At 34.9% G+C, this 17,683-nt stretch overlaps 1 protein-coding gene and 1 non-coding gene across 3 annotated transcripts in view; both read left to right on the forward strand.

Moving 5' to 3' along the window:
- IPO7 (importin 7) overlaps nucleotides 1–16,026 on the forward strand; it is a 51,795-nt gene extending 35,769 nt beyond the window's left edge. Inside the window, exons 17-25 of one of the 2 annotated variants that reach the window (XM_026706472.2) lie at nucleotides 2,280–2,346; nucleotides 2,444–2,569; nucleotides 2,713–2,810; nucleotides 4,421–4,516; nucleotides 7,499–7,719; nucleotides 7,983–8,188; nucleotides 9,015–9,221; nucleotides 10,836–10,952; nucleotides 14,026–16,026. In XM_026706472.2, coding sequence (XP_026562257.2) covers nucleotides 2,280–2,346; nucleotides 2,444–2,569; nucleotides 2,713–2,810; nucleotides 4,421–4,516; nucleotides 7,499–7,719; nucleotides 7,983–8,188; nucleotides 9,015–9,221; nucleotides 10,836–10,952; nucleotides 14,026–14,123 — 1,236 coding nt within the window. In that variant the 3' untranslated portion in view covers nucleotides 14,124–16,026. The remainder of the gene's footprint in view (nucleotides 1–2,279; nucleotides 2,347–2,443; nucleotides 2,570–2,712; nucleotides 2,811–4,420; nucleotides 4,517–7,498; nucleotides 7,720–7,982; nucleotides 8,189–9,014; nucleotides 9,222–10,835; nucleotides 10,953–14,025) is intronic. The other variant, XM_026706473.2, reaches the window with a different exon arrangement.
- Nucleotides 2,936–3,116, forward strand: LOC113440374 (small nucleolar RNA SNORA23). Its single transcript, XR_003374712.1, has one exon. It is a non-coding gene; the product is annotated as a small nucleolar RNA SNORA23 (small nucleolar RNA).
- Nucleotides 16,027–17,683: the final 1,657 nt, after the last annotated feature.

Here is a 17,683-nt window from a genome sequence, read left to right on the forward strand (position 1 = left end):
CTAAAATATATTTCTTCATCTCTTTAAAATGTTTCAACTTACAAAGGAGCACAAACATAAATAAGTAATAAAACATTATTCATTGATTGAGAATTGATACAAATATCTATACAGTTTTGCTGGACCAGAACTGATTCATCTAGTATTCTTTTTTCCATGATAGCTTATCTGTTTCTAGGTATTTTCCAAGATAACTATAAAGGCTGTAGCCTTCCTCTGTTATATGCAATCACATCTGATATTCAAAGATATCTTATTTTTTAATTAACCATAGTTAACTCGTTAGCTAATTTATGAGGAACAGGATGCTGGATTAGATAGGCCTTTAGCCTAATCCATGTTTTTATGTAGGGGTTTTATTCATTCATTCATTCATTCATTATAATATATTGCTATACCATTGAGTGGACCAAACTCACTGCTACTTTTTGTAGAAATAAAATAATGCAGTGATGTGCTATTTATAAATACAAAGCTGCGTTAGATTGGGAGCATTAAGTCATAAAATACATAAGCTATACAAATTCCTTTTTAATTACTTATGTATTTGCCCACTTTGGATTGATCTTATGTTAGCTCCTTTTAGTTGGTTTAATTTTTTTTAATTTATTTGGAACTATTTGCGAACTGCCTTAACTTGGCTACATTATTTATGAAACTAAATAACATCTTCCTGGTGTTTTTTGAGGGGGAAGGTATTATATGCAATTTTATGAACTGCAAGAATTATCTATTAATTATTGCGTGAATACAGGTAGTCTTCCACTTACAAACTGTCATCTTAAAACCATTCAAATTTATCAGAGATTCAAGAAAAATTGCTTACAATCCATCCTTGAAGTTAGGACAGCTGTAACCCACATGGTCACATGATTACAGTTTGGGCACTTTGCAACCTGTTCTCACATTTGTCCAGTTAGCAAGCCTCCTGTGCTTGTATGATTGCCATTTGCAATCTTCTCTGTTAGCTTCCCTAAAAAGTTAATGCAGAAGCCAGCAAAGATGGTTGCAAGCTACTATCTTCTTGTAAGGTTTTCCCTTATCCTCCATGAAGGGAGGAACTGGTGTGTGTGGGGGGGGGGGGTCTGAAGAAAAGAAGCTTGTATCCTGAAGTTCCGAGATCTTTTCAGCCTTTCTGCCCTTCAGAAGCATCGCGTTTATTTGCCTTCCAGCCAGTAAGCTAGCAAATATGGCATTTCTGAATAGTAGAAAGGAATTATCCAGCCTTCCTTGCCTTCAGAAACATTTCAACAGCTGGCACTCTTTTCGTGATTGTTCTAAAGGCTATAGAAAGAGCCAGTTTTCTATGGCATGTAAACATAGCATTTGCTAGCTTTCTGGCTGGAAACTTAAAATAACTTCTCCATGTTTCTTAATGAAAAATGGAGGGGAAGTTTCAGAATAAAATAGCTTTTAAAATAATAATAGATTTATTAAGTTTTGACATCATACTTTAAAATACAAGCTAACAAACTAAAACAAAAGAAAATGACAAAACAAAGTGAGAAAAACACATCAAATATAACTAAAGTAACTTTCTATTAGTTTAATTTACATTGAAAATTCAACCACCTCTCTCCGTTTAAAGAAATAACACCAATCTATAAAATATCTTAAATTATAGCCTTCATTCTAAAAATCAATATTGATTAAATATTTTTAATTTCATCCAAAAAAACCCTAAGATATCAAATGTAGATAATTTTTTATTTTAAAAATTGCAATTATTTCTCTAGTTAATGCTAATCTGATCTTCAAAATACAAAGTCAAAAGCTGATGCGTTTCTTCATCCTGCTAAAAATTCTTAGCAATGGCTTCCAGGTCACATTAAATTTAATAGAATTATTATCTGAGCAAAGCATTTTGTCATCTCAGCTAGGTCCATTAATCCATTTCGATTGTGCGCATACTTTCCAACTTTAGGCATATAACAACCTTGCTGCCATAGCCATATATAAAAAGGTCCCATTTTTTTCCACCTGCATATCAGCTATCCCAGAAAGAAAAGTTTCAGGCTTCAGTGTTACACCCATTTTCTAGAATAAGATAGCTTCTGACTAATTATGTACCTGGATTGGAAGAAAAAAAATAAAAACAGAAAGATAAAGCAAATTTAAAACGTTGTTCTGAAAAGATGCAAAAAATATAGGTATCATGTAAGGAAGAGGAAAAGAATGAATATGGGTCATGGGGTTGGGTCACATATTGTTTGAATTTCAAAATTGGTTTTTCCATTTTAAAGTATGCAGTCTTATACATATGTTGTATTCTGTTTCAGATTACTCAGCAGTTAGAAGGTATCTGTTTACAAGTAATTGGAACAGTTTTACAACAGCATGTTTTAGGTAATCCTTTTAGTTGTATTAAATAACATAAACACATTAAGCAGTCTACTACTAATTTGATCAAAGTCACATTTAATGATACTTTGATCTTTTCCAGAGTTCTATGAGGAAATCTTCTCCTTGGCTCACAGTCTGACCTGTCAGCAGGTCTCTGCACAGATGTGGCAGCTTCTGCCTCTGGTCTTTGAGGTATTTCAGCAGGATGGTTTTGATTACTTTACAGGTGAATATGTTATGCCTTGTGGAGATCATGTTACAAAGGGGAAATGAAATGACATAAACTGAAATGAAACTGTTTTTATTTTTATGAATATTAAGAGGTGGGAACATATATAACATTTGTAGCGTTATTCTTTTTAAATACAGATATGATGCCACTGCTGCACAATTATGTGACTGTTGATACAGACACGCTCCTGTCTGATACAAAATACCTAGAAATGATCTACAGTATGTGTAAAAAGGTAGGTAACCCATTGTATCTTTGTCAGAATAATATTGTGTCCCTTTTTAAATCTAGGAAAAAAGAAATGTGAATATTATGGGTGCTATGATTTTAATTCATATTCCAGAGTAGAGTTAAATGGCTGCAGTCAAATGTGCATAGTATATTATCTATGTCTAGTGATAAAGTTTATTTGCGTTCTGCACATAGACTACATTGCTCACATACAGTCTGCAGCCAAAGAGCAACATGAGATCATAGTACTGGTCTAATGATGTTGAAAGACAAGTTTACCGTTGACCAGCCTCCAAATTCTCAAACATAAGGGTGCAAAATGAGGTAGAATTTTGAAATATCTTTGTTACTATTTTGTTAACTGCTGCATGAATGATAATTCCAGGCATCTGTCAATAACCCAAGCAGAGCTAAATGTTAAGAATCCTTTGGAAAGTTGGGCTTCTAAAAATCTGGCGGACAAGTCCTTTCCTTTAAACAAGAATGAATCTGAGTTCTCACATACATATTGGCTTTCATTTCTTTTGGTGATCGTTGTTATTAAAATGAATAGCCTCTCTGTTTTGATTGGAGATTTCTTGCACAGAATGTGTTTCTCTACAGGAGAAATTTCAGTCTGCAGCCAAATTCCCGAATGGTAGATTCGTTCAGTTTTCCCTTCCCCACCCTCCGCTTTATTATATATAGTACAGGTAGCTCTCTACCTATGACCATAATGGAACTTGCCTATTATGGTTGCAAGTGAAATGGCCTCACTTAATGGCTTCTACCCTGTTCTCCCTGATACAAGTGTTAGACATACATATGGATCATTAAGTGGAGCATGGGGTATCCCGGGGGAAGGTCTAATGCAAGCCCAGACCCATCTACCCAATACCTTCCAAAGTCTCTGCTACCCCCACCCTCTGAGACATTTTGAATTCCACTTCCCACACCTAGGTTCCCCACAGCCCTTGGGCCTGCTTCCTCCCCGTCCCCTCAGGCCTTCCCCCTGATCAGGTCAAGTAGGGCTTAGATCTCTTCCCAATCCTCCATCACCTATTGCATACTTACTTTTTGATGGTCTCTGGAGCTTTCCTCAGCACTGCACAGACCACTTTATAGAAGCAAAATGAAGTGGTTTGTTGCTGGACTGCATGGCAGCCTCCTGGAAACAGTCACCATTTTGGCATGACCATGAGGATTATGGACAAACTGAAAATGGCTGCTGCTTTCAGGAGGCTGCTACATGGCCCAGGGATGAACCACTCAATTCTGCTTCCCTAACACTGCATGCATAGTACTGTGCAAACTTCCGCATTGCACAGATTCTTCAGCATTGCACAGATCACTTTACAGATCTGTGGCACTCTCTATTAAGTGTATAAAACTGGCAAATCACATTCATATCTTTTACTGGTTTGTATTTGTGGAGTCTTAACTGGAATTTGGTTTTGAAAATGTGAAATAATATTCCATTTTTTAAAATACTTTTTTTCATATAGATATGTAAAATATTTAATCATTCCTATATATTGATGAAACCTAGAGATGACAACATTTTTATATAGCTGAATTTATTTATAGAAATTGATAATATTGAGTATCAAAATTCACAGTTCATGTATTTCCTAGGTCCTTACAGGTGTAGCAGGAGAAGATGCAGAATGTCATGCAGCAAAACTATTAGAAGTTATCATTTTGCAATGTAAAGGCCGTGGAATTGATCAGGTAAGTTAAATAATGTGTCTTCAGTTTGGAGGTTTCTGTTTTATTTCTGCTCATTTGAAAAGAAAACATCACATTTTCAATATAAATAAAAAAGGAAAGAGTTTTTAAAAGCTTGTTCCATCAAGAAAGAATACAAAAGCTGAAACATTCATTATCATGGGGATAATGGGTATTTGAATTTTTAAAAACCCTACAAGGTAACATTTTTTTCATATAATTTTATTGATTTTCAAAAGAATTACAAAATTAAAAGATAAACAAGAAAAAGCTCAGGAAAAGAAAAGCGGGGAGAAGGGGAAAAGGATTAAAAAATCTGACTTTCTTTGGTACAAATATAGATTAAAGGAATATTTGAAACTGTTATTCCAAGGTTAACACTTGTCTACATTACTTCCATAGTCTCATATAATTCTAATCATCGAATCCTAAAATCAACTTTTCATTTCTTTCCGTTTCTCGCAAAAAGTCCAAAAGTGGTATCCAAGTAGAACTAACATTTGTCTTAAGTCTTTTCTTTGATCAAAGCAATTTATCAGTTGTTATGTACCAACAATTACTGATTTTATAAACATTCTCTTTAAAATTATGATTGTAATAATTATAAAATTATTATGATTCATTGTAAATTTCAACTCTTTCTTCCAGATACTTGCCCATTAGTTCAACTGTATATTATATCCTTTTTTGCCTGTTTTATCATACAGGTAGTCTCCAACTTACAGCTACAATTGGGTCCAAATTTTCTGTTGCTAAGTGAGACAGTTGTTAAGTAAATTTTGCTCCATTTTATGCTGTTGCCACAGTTACTAAGTGAATCACTACAGTTGTTAAGTCACTAATACAGATCTTAAGTGAATCTAGTTTCTCATTGATGTTGTCAATCAGAATTGAGCTGGAAGGGACCTTGGAGGTCTTCTAGTATCTAGTTCAACTCCCTACTCAGACAGGAGACCCTATAGTACCATTTTAGACCAGTATCTGTCCAATCTGTTCATAAAAACCTTAAAAATTTTGCTTGTCAGAAAGTTGCAAAAGGGGTTCATATAATCACATGCAGGACACTGCAACCTTCATAAATATGAACCAGTTGCCAAGTGGCTGAATTTTGATCACATGACCATGGAGATGGTTATGAGTATGAAAAACTGTCATAAATCATTTTTTCAGTGCCATTCTAACTTCAAACAGTCAGTAAATGAACTTCTTAAGTTGAGGACTGTACAATCCTGTCCTCTGTTTTTATTTTCAGTAAAAGTTTATCTTAGCAATAATATTATTTATACAGAATTATACATCAAATTCAGTACTGTCCTTTTCAAATTCATAATTATTCTTATCCAACTCCCAAATATTTAACTTTTTTCTCAATTTTAAAACCAGCTTTCTTCATCAAAACACTTTGATCTTGTGCAGTCATATTTTTAACCAACTTCTTCGTTTTCTATTTACTAATTTTAAAGCCTTCTATCACATCAAAATCTTTTCAGTTTTTTTCATCAAATTCAGTTCTTCTCGGAGGCTCCTGTAAAATGAAAGCTCAATTATTAGCAAAAGCTCTCAATTTAAACATCTGGTTTTAATTTGGGCCCATTATCTTCTTATCCTGTCTAATATTTATATACCTACAAAGACACTTCCTCAATGTCCTCCTGCACTTTCTCCTGCAATGAATTGTTGATCATTGCTAGGAACAAATTCCTTATCACCTCTTCAGCAGTCAAGTAAGAGGGGCAACAAGTGGAGAACTATTATCACAAATAATTCTGGCAACTTCTTCCAGGTGTATAGACTTAAAGGTCTTTCAAATGATCCCACATCCTCTGTCACCTCCTCAGACTTTGGCCATTTCATTTCCATCTCAAAAGGAACACGAGTAATTCAACAGAACGGTCATTGCTGCTGGATAGCATTTTTAAACTCAAATTTTCTCTTTATCATATTCAGCTGTGGGAAGTATTCTATCAGCAATTGTGCTAGGTCTCCAATTGGTGCCCATTGAATTGTAGAATTGACTACTTTTAATCATGTTTTAATTCTGTTATTTGAGTTATTTTTATTATTTTCTGAACTATTTAAATCATGCTGGTCACTTTAATCATCTTACTTGGACAAAAAGATGGGATATAAATCAAATTAATATCATCATTAACATCCCTTACTTGCTCTGTGGCATGTACAGATAGTCCCCAGCTTTGATAAAAATTGAGCCCAAAATTTCTGTTGCTAAGTAAGACAATTGTTAATTGAGTATGCCCCATTTTACCACCTTTCTTGACACAGTTGTTAAATCAATCACTACACTTGTTAAGTTAGTAACAGTTGTTAAGTGAATCTGGCTTCCCCATTGACTTTGCTAGTCAAAAGGTGATCACATGACCCCTGGACATAGCAATAATCATAAATATGTTGCCAAATGTCTGAATTTTGATCACGTGACCATGGGAATGTAGCATATGTGGCGCAGTGTTTAGAGTGCAGCACTGCAAGCTATTTCTGCTACAGTCAGTTGCCTGCAATTTGGGAGATCAAATCTCACCAGGCTCAAGGTTGATGCAGCCTTCCATCCTTCCAATGTAGGTAAAATGAGGACCCAAATTGTTGAGGGCAATATGCTGACTCTAAACCGCTTAGAGGGGGCTGTAAAACACTATAAAGCGATATATAAGTCTTATTGCTATTGCTATATGTGAAAAATGGTCATAAGTCATATTTAGTGCCATAACTTTGAACAGTCATTCAACTTGTAAGTTTAGGACTATCTGTATTATCTCTGCTAATCCTAAAAAATATTTGAGGGGAGATAGAGAAAGAACAGATTTGAATAAGTGTAGAAGTGTCTTCTACTTTACTAGAGAGTTTAAAAGTAAAGAATTTAATACATGCATTGCAAGATACGGATATTGAAAATCAAATGTTTATCACTACTGCAATGTGTTAATAGTTGCCTCTGACTTTAGTAAAAAAAATTCTCTGTCTCTTTAGTGTATACCCTTGTTTGTGGAAGCTGCTTTAGAACGATTAACTAGAGAAGTTAAAACAAGCGAATTACGGACAATGTGCCTCCAGGTTGCCATAGCTGCTCTCTATTACAATCCTCATCTACTTCTGAATACCTTGGAAAATCTTCGCTTCCCCAATAACGTGGAGCCTGTTACAAATCACTTCATTACACAGTGGCTTAATGATGTAGACTGTTTCCTGGGGTAAGCTTGTTGTCTCTTGGATTATGACTTAAATTCATTAAATTCTAATGTAGAGAGAAGGGATTATATAGCTACAACAGCTGCCTCTTTTCCGGCTAGCTTCTTCAGATAATGTGGGCTAGATCTACATGAAAAAACATAACACGGTCTGTTGGGCATACACATTGATCTCTTCAGCCATGCCCTTTCTGAATATCTCAGATGGAATCTGTGGTATCTTTCCTAAAACCAAAAGTAATGAGACATTTTCTTTCTTATTGCAGACTGCATGACAGAAAAATGTGTGTGCTAGGCCTGTGTGCATTGATTGATTTGGAGCACGTACCACAGGTTTTAAATCAGGTTTCGGGTCAGATCTTGCCAGCTTTCATCCTTTTATTTAATGGGTTAAAAAGAGCATATGCTTGCCATGCTGAACATGAAAATGACAGTGATGATGATGATGAAGCAGAGGAAGATGAAGAAGCAGGTAATGCAATCATCTTTCCTGTAGAGCTAATCTGCAACATTACTGATGTAGCTGTAGAAAGTTTTTCAGGAAATTTTTGGTGTGTCTTGTGTTTTTTTTTCCTGTGTTTGTTTCATCTTTGCCTTTTAAATGGACTGGAATATTTATGTACATCTCATTTTTCACACAGTACTTTATTTTCTGTGTTTTGTTTGGGTCTCTTACTGTAGGTATGAATAATTAGTCTTTACCAGGTCTAAGAATATGCAAAAACTACCACTACTAGAATTTTTCTGGAGTGTTTCATTTTCTTCTCTGGACAGAAATGACTTGGCTGTTCATGGAATTACTGTTTGGGGGAAATTAATTTTTCAGATTAGAAGTACCGCATGTTTCAGTTTGGAAGATTAATTTCAGAAAATCAGAATGGAGTAGTGGTGGTGGGAAAATAAATTTGGAAATTTAGTGTGGTCCAGGAAATGCATATTTCATCTTTTGGAACTATTTGTCCCCAGAATATAGGCATTGCCTAGTAATATTTATTGTGCTGTTCAATCTGTTCCAATATTTTTTGTTTTTGAAAATAAAGCGAGGCAGACTTATATTTTGAATCATTGGCCTAATTCATTTAATCTTTTGTTGTTATATCAAGTTTGCAATTATCATTTGGTAGCTGGGTAATATAGTATCATATGATTAAATTTATGTTCTATTCCTAACCTAATGTATTAAAGACCATAGGATTAAACAATATGGAATTTTATGTAATACAAATAATGTAATAATTAAAGGGGAAGACTCTAGGTGAAATTTTTGGGCACTCTTAAAACCCTTTGTTTGGTTACAGAAGAACTTGGAAGTGATGAAGATGATATTGATGAAGATGGTCAAGAGTATTTAGAGATTTTGGCAAAACAGGCTGGAGAAGATGGAGATGATGAAGATTGGGAAGATGATGATGCTGAAGAGACAGCACTGGAGGGATATTCAACTATTATTGACGATGAAGATAACCCTGTTGATGAATATCAAATATTTAAAGCAATTTTTCAGAGTAAGAGCTGCCATAGTTTTCATTTCAAATCTGTATTCCTGTGTCTGCTGAAATGTGTATTATCAATATGTTGTACTTATAAGAAATATGGGAACTCAAGATATGCGTGTAATTTGAAAAGCTCAGAGGAGATATTCAAGGAATTTGAAAAGCTACAGCCTAAGCATTCAGAAAATCTGAAATGAGTCAGGTTTGATGGAAGTCAATAGTTTGGCAGAATTATTAATAGATACATCACTTTTTATTGGAAACATTATTCTATTAGACATAAATATTTAGGTTATCTTGGCTAGAGCAAATGTTTTTATTACTATAGCAAATTGTTCTTACAGTGTCGGATTACTGGTTGTGTTTTCCTATGGAAATAGCTAGGCAGAAAAGTATAAATGACTTTGGAAGGAAAGAAAAACCTTGGATTTTTCAACTTTGGTAAGAACAACTTTAGCAATTGAGGGAAGTAAGATATGCATACATGTAAGAATAGAAACAAGTAGAAAAGATGTAGAAAAACTAATTTTCTTCTCAGCAAAATTAAATAACGGTTAACTCTTACCTAATATTTCTCTATTTTGCTTGAAATTCTTTCTGACATGTCTGCCTTATCAAAGGATAAAAAGAGAGAAAATAATTTCAAGTGATGATATACATTGTATTATTTCTAGTCAACAATTGTAGATGTATTCCACCTAACAACTATTAAATAGATTTTGATCCTACTCTGTAATAAAGTCAAATTTCAGTTGCACATCAATATGCAGATCAAACTAATTTCATAATAAATTGAAAAAGGGAAAAGGATACTTTAAAACAGGGGTCGCCAACCTTTTGGACCTCAGGGACCACCAAACTGATAATTTTAGATCCCAGGGACCACTAACTGGTTCTGTAGGCGTGGCCTAATTTGTGGGTGTGGCTTGGTGGTCATGTGACTGGCTGGGCATGGCTTGTATGTAAATATTATAAATATTGATATAAATATTGATATTTTTTTTATTAAAAAAGCAACTTTTACCCAAAATCAGGCAAAGCAGGCAGACAGATTGAGTTGTTCACAGATTCATTCAGATACCTATCTGCCATCAGCTAGCTCAGTCTGTCACATAAAATTTGCTCATAAAAGTTCACTCATAAAAGTTTGCTGGATAAGGAGTGAGTGGGTGGGGAGGGTTCCCGCGGGCCATGTGGGCAGTGGAGCCTTGTGTTTCTGCGCAGCCTGGATTAATTGCTTTGGGGGAGTGCTCTGGGGGTGAGATTTCTCTGCGGCCCAAAATTTTCTCGCAGCCCACTGGTTGGCAACCACTCGCTTAAAACATGTATAAAACAAGTTTTATTGGATTGATGCATTTAATTATACATTCTTTTCCATAGGGTTAAAGACTCTATAATTAATATTATTTATTTTATTTATAAACCTCTCAGTAAAAATAATCCCAGAGCAGGATACTTAATTATAACAGCAAAAGCAAAATTAGTACACTAGCAAGAAAGCACACACTAGCAAGAAAGCAAAGAACAGAAGATCTACCAACAGTAATCACGAGGCATCTAAAAATAGTAAATTAAAATTGATTTGCATAGAACTTTCCAAATGCTTACAGATCTATATATTTGCAGCACTTCAGAATCGTAACCCAGTATGGTATCAAGCATTGACACGTGGTCTTAATGAAGATCAAAGAAAACAATTACAGGACATAGCAACTTTAGCAGATCAACGAAGAGCTGCTCATGGTATGCATTTTAATTGAATTTTACATGGCTATATTAACTAGTATTTTTCCAAGGGATATGTTTCACCCTGAAAGAGCTTCATCTTATTTCCTCTTTAAATTAGGAAAATCATGGTCACCAAAGTTGGACCCATGAAGAATGAGAGCTAACTTTAACTCTTCTACTAGAAGTTTGGTTTAGACTTTTCCCCCCTCCTATGAAGGAATCCACTCTTTAATTTTAACTCTGCATCTTTAAGATGGGTGACTTTTTTCCTCAGCTCCATATTAGAGCTGACAAGAAAAAGAAAAGAACAATCACATGTCCTTTGCAGGTGGCCTTCAGAACAAGCAGTGCAGAAGGGTCAAAGAATCCTTTTTAGAAGGACTTTGCAAAACCAACGTAAGCCTAGTAAAGTTACTCAGAGAGGCTTGGTCAGCGATCAGCTCCTTACGTCCCTGTATAAGAAGCCACTAAGTGCCAGAGAAAGATATTCAAACTGTAGAACAGCAACAAGATAATACCCAAGAAAAAAGTTTCAGTGAATACTGGAGAGAATGAAAGTCACTGGTCCTCAAACTCCTATGCAAGAAAGTTGAGGCTATAGGAAGAAGAAGCATCAACTGATCATAGGAAGCAGCAAAAGACTTTGGTTCTTTGAGCACTAGTGCCATTAAAAAGCCGTCTTCAGCAGCCACAGCTGTTGTGGATTGATATGCCACGTAGAATCATGGTTTACTGTCACAAGGAAATAAGCATAGGAATTTTTCAGGGAAGATTATGTACCCTATCTTACAAATCAAACTGAAGGCAGATGCGTTTCTAGAAGCAATTCCGGGGTAAAGAAGAGGTTACAAAGTGAGCACTGTACTAGACTTCAGGTGCCACTCGCTGTGGCAGTTCTCTATCTAGCAGCCTTTTCCAGAACTAGACCTGGTGAGTTATAAGTTTAGTAATCCTTATGTAGCCTGAGGAAGTTGTAGTTAGCATCATTAGCAGTGATTTACTGACAGTCAACAGGATCCGCTGACTGACAAGAAAGTAGGCACAGCAAGTTCCAAGCCTTAAGGCTACGTTGAGGAGATGAATCTGACATGCGCTCTGTCCATTGCTAAAATGGCAACAGCAAATTGATAAGTGCTATCTGGTATGACATGTTGGAGAAGAGGGGGAGGATTCATTTTTATTCTGGTACAGCAGGAAACATACAAGATACAAAATTCATTCCAATAGACATCCTAGAACCTTTAGAAAAAGCATGGCCCTGTTCAGCCTGAATTATGCAGATCATGAGAGTAAACTCTTATCTTACTATCCCACCAAAACAAAATGGATCAGAAATACACATATATAGTACTAACCAGCTTATGGAGAACCAGTCATCTGTACTGGATAGAACCTTGTTAGCTGCATTTGGCCATTCTGCTGTTAGCTGCATTTGGCCATTCTGCTGTTTTTGTGTACTCAGCAAAACCCTGTGTCTTGCAAGGAATATTGCAAAATCACAGGACATCTGAGGCCTGGTACCTGTGGGATCCTGGCTGAGAAGACCAGCCTTTAGAGAATGATCTATGCATCCTAGACAATCACCCCATAACCTATTTAATGCTGTCTTATTTCTGTAATATATAACCTAAGACATTCAAGTAGAAGCTGCCTGTCCAGTAACTGCTGGCATAAAGGGATGGGTTGTAACTTGTTTGTAAAAGTTATAATTGGTTGCAGAAAGTTCCAGGTGCAATTGTAAGTAGTTCTAGTTTACAAAATAATGTATGAGATTTCTCAATGAGACCCTGGAGAGTTGCTACCTGGCAAAGTAGATATTGATATCCATACCATTCTTCAAGAAGTCATTCTTACAATCCAAGAGTTTGTGGGTCTCTCCTTAGCTACATTCAGTTTCCAACAAAGACCTCTTTGAAGTACTTGCCGGTTAAGTGCTAAACTTCCAGGTTTTGCATTGTTTCTGAACTATGAGATTTCTAGCAGGTGGATCAGGAGATTGCTGCAGTACTTTGCACTTTGGGATTTATCTTCTTGACGGGAACAGTTTCCCAAATCCGTTATCCTTATCATGTACCGCTTCCTCAGAGATGTACTCCTCCTTTAATTACCAGTTATATATCACTTTCTGTCACAGGACTTGCCCTTCAAGGCCAAACAAGGGTTCCTGTTGGACCCACCAGACATATCCCATTAACACCTGCATTTTTTAAATAAACTCTTTGGTAGCCAATAGCCATGGCTAGACTGGGGACACTAAAGCTATCAGTGAAAGGCAGACTAGTGCTAAATTAGATACATGTTGCACACTCAAATTCAATTCAAACTCCATCCACACAAACTACCACCAAATTTAAATCTCGACTCTTGTGCTAGAGAATGAATCTGTCTCAAATTAGATGTGTACTGTGTGCTAAAATATTTCTCGAGTGCTTTCTAATAGACTATTGTCTTTGAAAACACAATGAAATACTGTATCAGACAGGTCAAGGTGCATATTGCTGTGGAATTCGCAGTCAGCACTCTTGTCATCACAGCTCCCTCTGTCAGAGGGTCAGCCATATTTGCAGCTCAAATTGTGTAAAGATTTTCAACACTGTGGTTTGCAACAAAATAAATTGATGGGATTAAAATCTTCATTCTCATTTATAGAAATGTTTGAAGACATTTCTCTTAAAAACTTTGTGGACATAGAAAACAGCTTAAAATCTATTTTTTTATCAATTTTTTGGGAGGAATGTTTGTTTTAATCAAATTTCTGTATTGTTCATCATACTTGTGTGACTCATATTTTAATTTTGCATTTTCTTTTAAATCAGGGCACTTTTTTTGAACCAGCCAGATTCAATACGATGAGTGATAATTTTAAGTTTTTACTTGTTTCTCTTTAAGGCTGGAAAAGTATATATACATTACTCATTCTTCTGCTTGTTATTTTAGTGCACTTATCTTGTTTTTTTTAAATATGCAGTTGTAAAAAGCTGATTGAGATCTCTTTAGGTATTTTTAATATTAGAACTTGTTGATTGTGAAGAACGTATCTTGCAGAAACAATGTGTGACACTAAAGAATTTTATCTTCTCTCTTCTAGAATCTAAAATGATTGAAAAACATGGTGGATATAAATTCAATGCTCCAGTTGTGCCAAGTTCATTTAATTTTGGTGGTCCAGCCCCAGGAATGAATTGAATTATCACTACTTTTCCTCCTACTGTGTGATTGTAGTGAAGAGCTTGTGTTCCTCCCAATATAGTGGTTCCAGAACTGGTTCATGTTATCTACAGCTCACGCTAAATGAATTGGTAGATTGAATATTTTAAAAAGAAAAAACCCAGAAGTGGGACTTGATCATGCAACCTAATACTGGAAAGAAGGTTTTATGAAGATAGGAAGAACCTGAAACTTGAGCTTCAAATGACACACTGTGGATATTGAAAATCAAGAGGGGATGTCTTGAAGGCAGCTTCCTTTCTATGAAGAAAATAGGCATTGGCTGCAGGACTGTTGGAAAGGTCTCATTTACAGTACACAAGCTTGAAGGCCAATTTAATTTTTACAACTGTGGGACTGAGTATTTGCCCAATTTTCTTATCCTCCCCCCATGGGTATCTATTCTTTTAATGTACATAAAGGCAATTGGATGGCCTTACTTAACATTTCATTATTTCCATTTATCAAGATTGTTCATATGTAGAATATCGGACACTTATTGTAGCACTACATAACTGATAAAATCTGTAAATGATTTAGCACTTTCATATTGAAACAAGCCTGCTAGCCTATGTACAAAATTAGCAAAATGTTTGTTTATAAAAAAAAGGGATGTTCTGGGGAAAATTTCAGGTTATTAATTTAAAACTAGCAGTTTTGTACCTGGTGAACTGTGGTGCAGCTACCACTGGTTGTGACTTGAATTTGATATGTAAAGAAGGGGCTAGTGGTATTTCATTGCTGCTAAAAAAGAAAAAAATGGCAACGTTCTGTGTCCTTTGTTTTTTTTTTTTCTTAAAGCTGTCATTGTACAAATGGAAAATTGAAAATAGAACTCTTCATGTTTAAATGCTGAGTGGAAATTCATTTTCTCAGCAATATGAAAACTGACATGAAGTTCTGCTTTTCCAGGAGTGTATTTTGATGCGTGGTGAAACATTTACATAGGCAATCTTAAAATCTAATCTGGCTAACTTGGGCTGGAGTTAATTAAAGTTGTATTCCCATATATAGGAATATGGTCAGAATTCATTACATTTCAAGGATCTCCTCTCATCTATGTCCCTTCCCACTTTAGGATGCCCAAAATCCAGGATTTTTTGCCTGATCTATTTAGAACAGTTTATGTAGTTGTCTAATTAATTGAGAATTAAATAAATCTTGTCAATAATGCAGCCTCTTCATGCAGTGTTTAAACTGTTTTAACCATAGATTTCAATTTGAAGATAAGATCTTTTGATTATCAGTTTGGAAAAAGTCAGAATCCTCACTTAATTTGAAATTTAAGGTGTTGTCATAATATAAGCCCTTGACCTGAAATAGGGATCTGTGGTCAGAGACTTCTAGCCATGAAATGGCTGCACCTCAGAAAGTCTCATATTTTGAGTTACGAAACTTAGATATGGTCATCTAGACATGGTCTCAGGGTTACCAAGTCCCATCTTTGAAGCAACAGTTTTATCAATGTCAGGTGATATAATAGCTAGCATTTTAGCTACACTCTAGAAGACTTCTTCCTGCTGGGACCACTATTGAAGAGTGACTTGGTGAAGAAGGGAACATCAAATAATGTGACTGGGCTGGCTTAGTGCCCCATCTACAAAATAAATACATAGATAAAATCATAGATGCTGAGTTTCTGATCTTGCAATAAGATCATTGGTGTCAAATCTTTTAAGCAAAATGTTTATTTCTCCTGGCTGTTTTTATATTAATGGTCATCTGCTGTTATAACTGGTATTGAACAAGCTACCTTAATTTAAATGTAAGCCTCCAAAACTTTAAAGACAGGTGAAATGATCTGAATTTATATATATAAAAATAAAAATGAAATGAAACATATATATTATGATATTCAAAAATGCAATCTTCAGAAAACCAATTTGTGTGATGAGTATTTGTTTTCTATGTATTAGTGGGGGCAGACTGCTTGGAGTGTTAATTTTCTAGTGGACTATCTACCTCTTGTCTCAAGCTTGATACAAGTGCCCTTGTACTGTTTTTGACTGAGTACAGGTTCCGTTAAAGAGTTCTCTAATTCTATAGCTAGTGGCTAGAGGAGCATTTTCCATACGGTTTTGGGTAATTTAGTGAGTTCTTGTGAGTTATATTTATATGCTGTTTTATTGCATTGGACAGACTTCCTTTTTTTTTCCAGGTATTAAATATGTCTTACTACAGTTGTAGATTTTTCTTAGTTCAGGCAAGATTAAAATATCCAGATAGGACAGTGTGGGTTCTCAGAAAAATATTTTGAGCCTAATCTTAAAAATGAACACTAGAAACATTAATTTATGAATATTTTAAATAATGGATTGAATTTTTAATGTAAATTTTATATTAAAAATGAACAATTGTTCAATACTAGTTGCACCAGAACTTCTTATGTAAAACTTATAAATCACCATATCTAAATCATTTTAAATCGGGAAGTTTTACTTCAGCAAAAGTAAATCCTTATTTTTTTGCTGGCCTATCTGTATGTTTATTCCATTAGCATTACATAAGTATCTAATGCTTTTACAGTGATTTATAATCAAAACCCCTTTGAAGCACTCGCTGGGCAAGCAGTAAACTTTCAGATCTCTCCTAAAATGCTATGCCATTTTCAGTAACAATTACTGTATAAACTGAATTTTACAAATGATTATATACTATGATACATCACAATTGAATTTCCTTTCCGGATGTTATTTAATAAAGGCTAAAATGAATGAAGTTTATTCTTCACGACAACATGTACTTATGTTAGAGTACATAAATGCTATCTGAAAGGATACAATTCAGAAAGAAGCTTCCAGCTTTTATTCTTTGTGATAAAAAGTGCTACATGCAGATGTTACAGAACTTGGCAATTCATATAACTAATTTAGAATATCATAATTTATGAACTTCAATACCTTCCCCAAGTGATATTTTTACTACACATACATTTTTATGTGTACACATTATACACATGAGGACTAATTTGATTATATTATTGCCCTATTTTAATTCATTAATTATAACAGTTAAGTACTACCATTTTAGCCGATGGCTTTTTTAGGATATGCTGTACCCCAGGTGCAAGATACACTTATTGTGGAAGAGATAATATCAAGAACAACTAAAACTAAATCCCAGGTTGTCTTATCTGGAGCATGGGCAGTCACATTTTTATATTCTTTTTGGGAGCAGGGGTTATTTTAAATTCCGCCATCTTTCAGATAAAATACCCATATATTCTTAAGATCTTTGTTGATATATTTATGACTCCAAATTAAAGCAATCAGTTCTAAAAGGCCACAAAGAAAAGAAAAAAGAAAAAACCCTTTAAGATGCAAGAAGCTACAATAACGAGACACAAATGTGGAAGATTCTGTGGTAGTTTAATTACTATTTTTAGTGTAGCATTTTATCCAATATATTTGCAGAAATTTCTGAACTAGCTGATAGTATCCTATGCTTTGCATGGAGTTGCTATGCAGTTAGCATGGGAAAAATTAATAATGCTAACAAAAAAGCTTTCTCCATGATGCAGTAATACAAGATAGAATAGT

The sequence above is a fragment of the Pseudonaja textilis genome, chromosome 1 (assembly GCF_049901715.1).
Source record: "Pseudonaja textilis isolate UNSWEBS1 chromosome 1, rPseTex1.2, whole genome shotgun sequence".
Classification (NCBI taxonomy): Eukaryota; Metazoa; Chordata; class Lepidosauria; order Squamata; family Elapidae; genus Pseudonaja; species Pseudonaja textilis.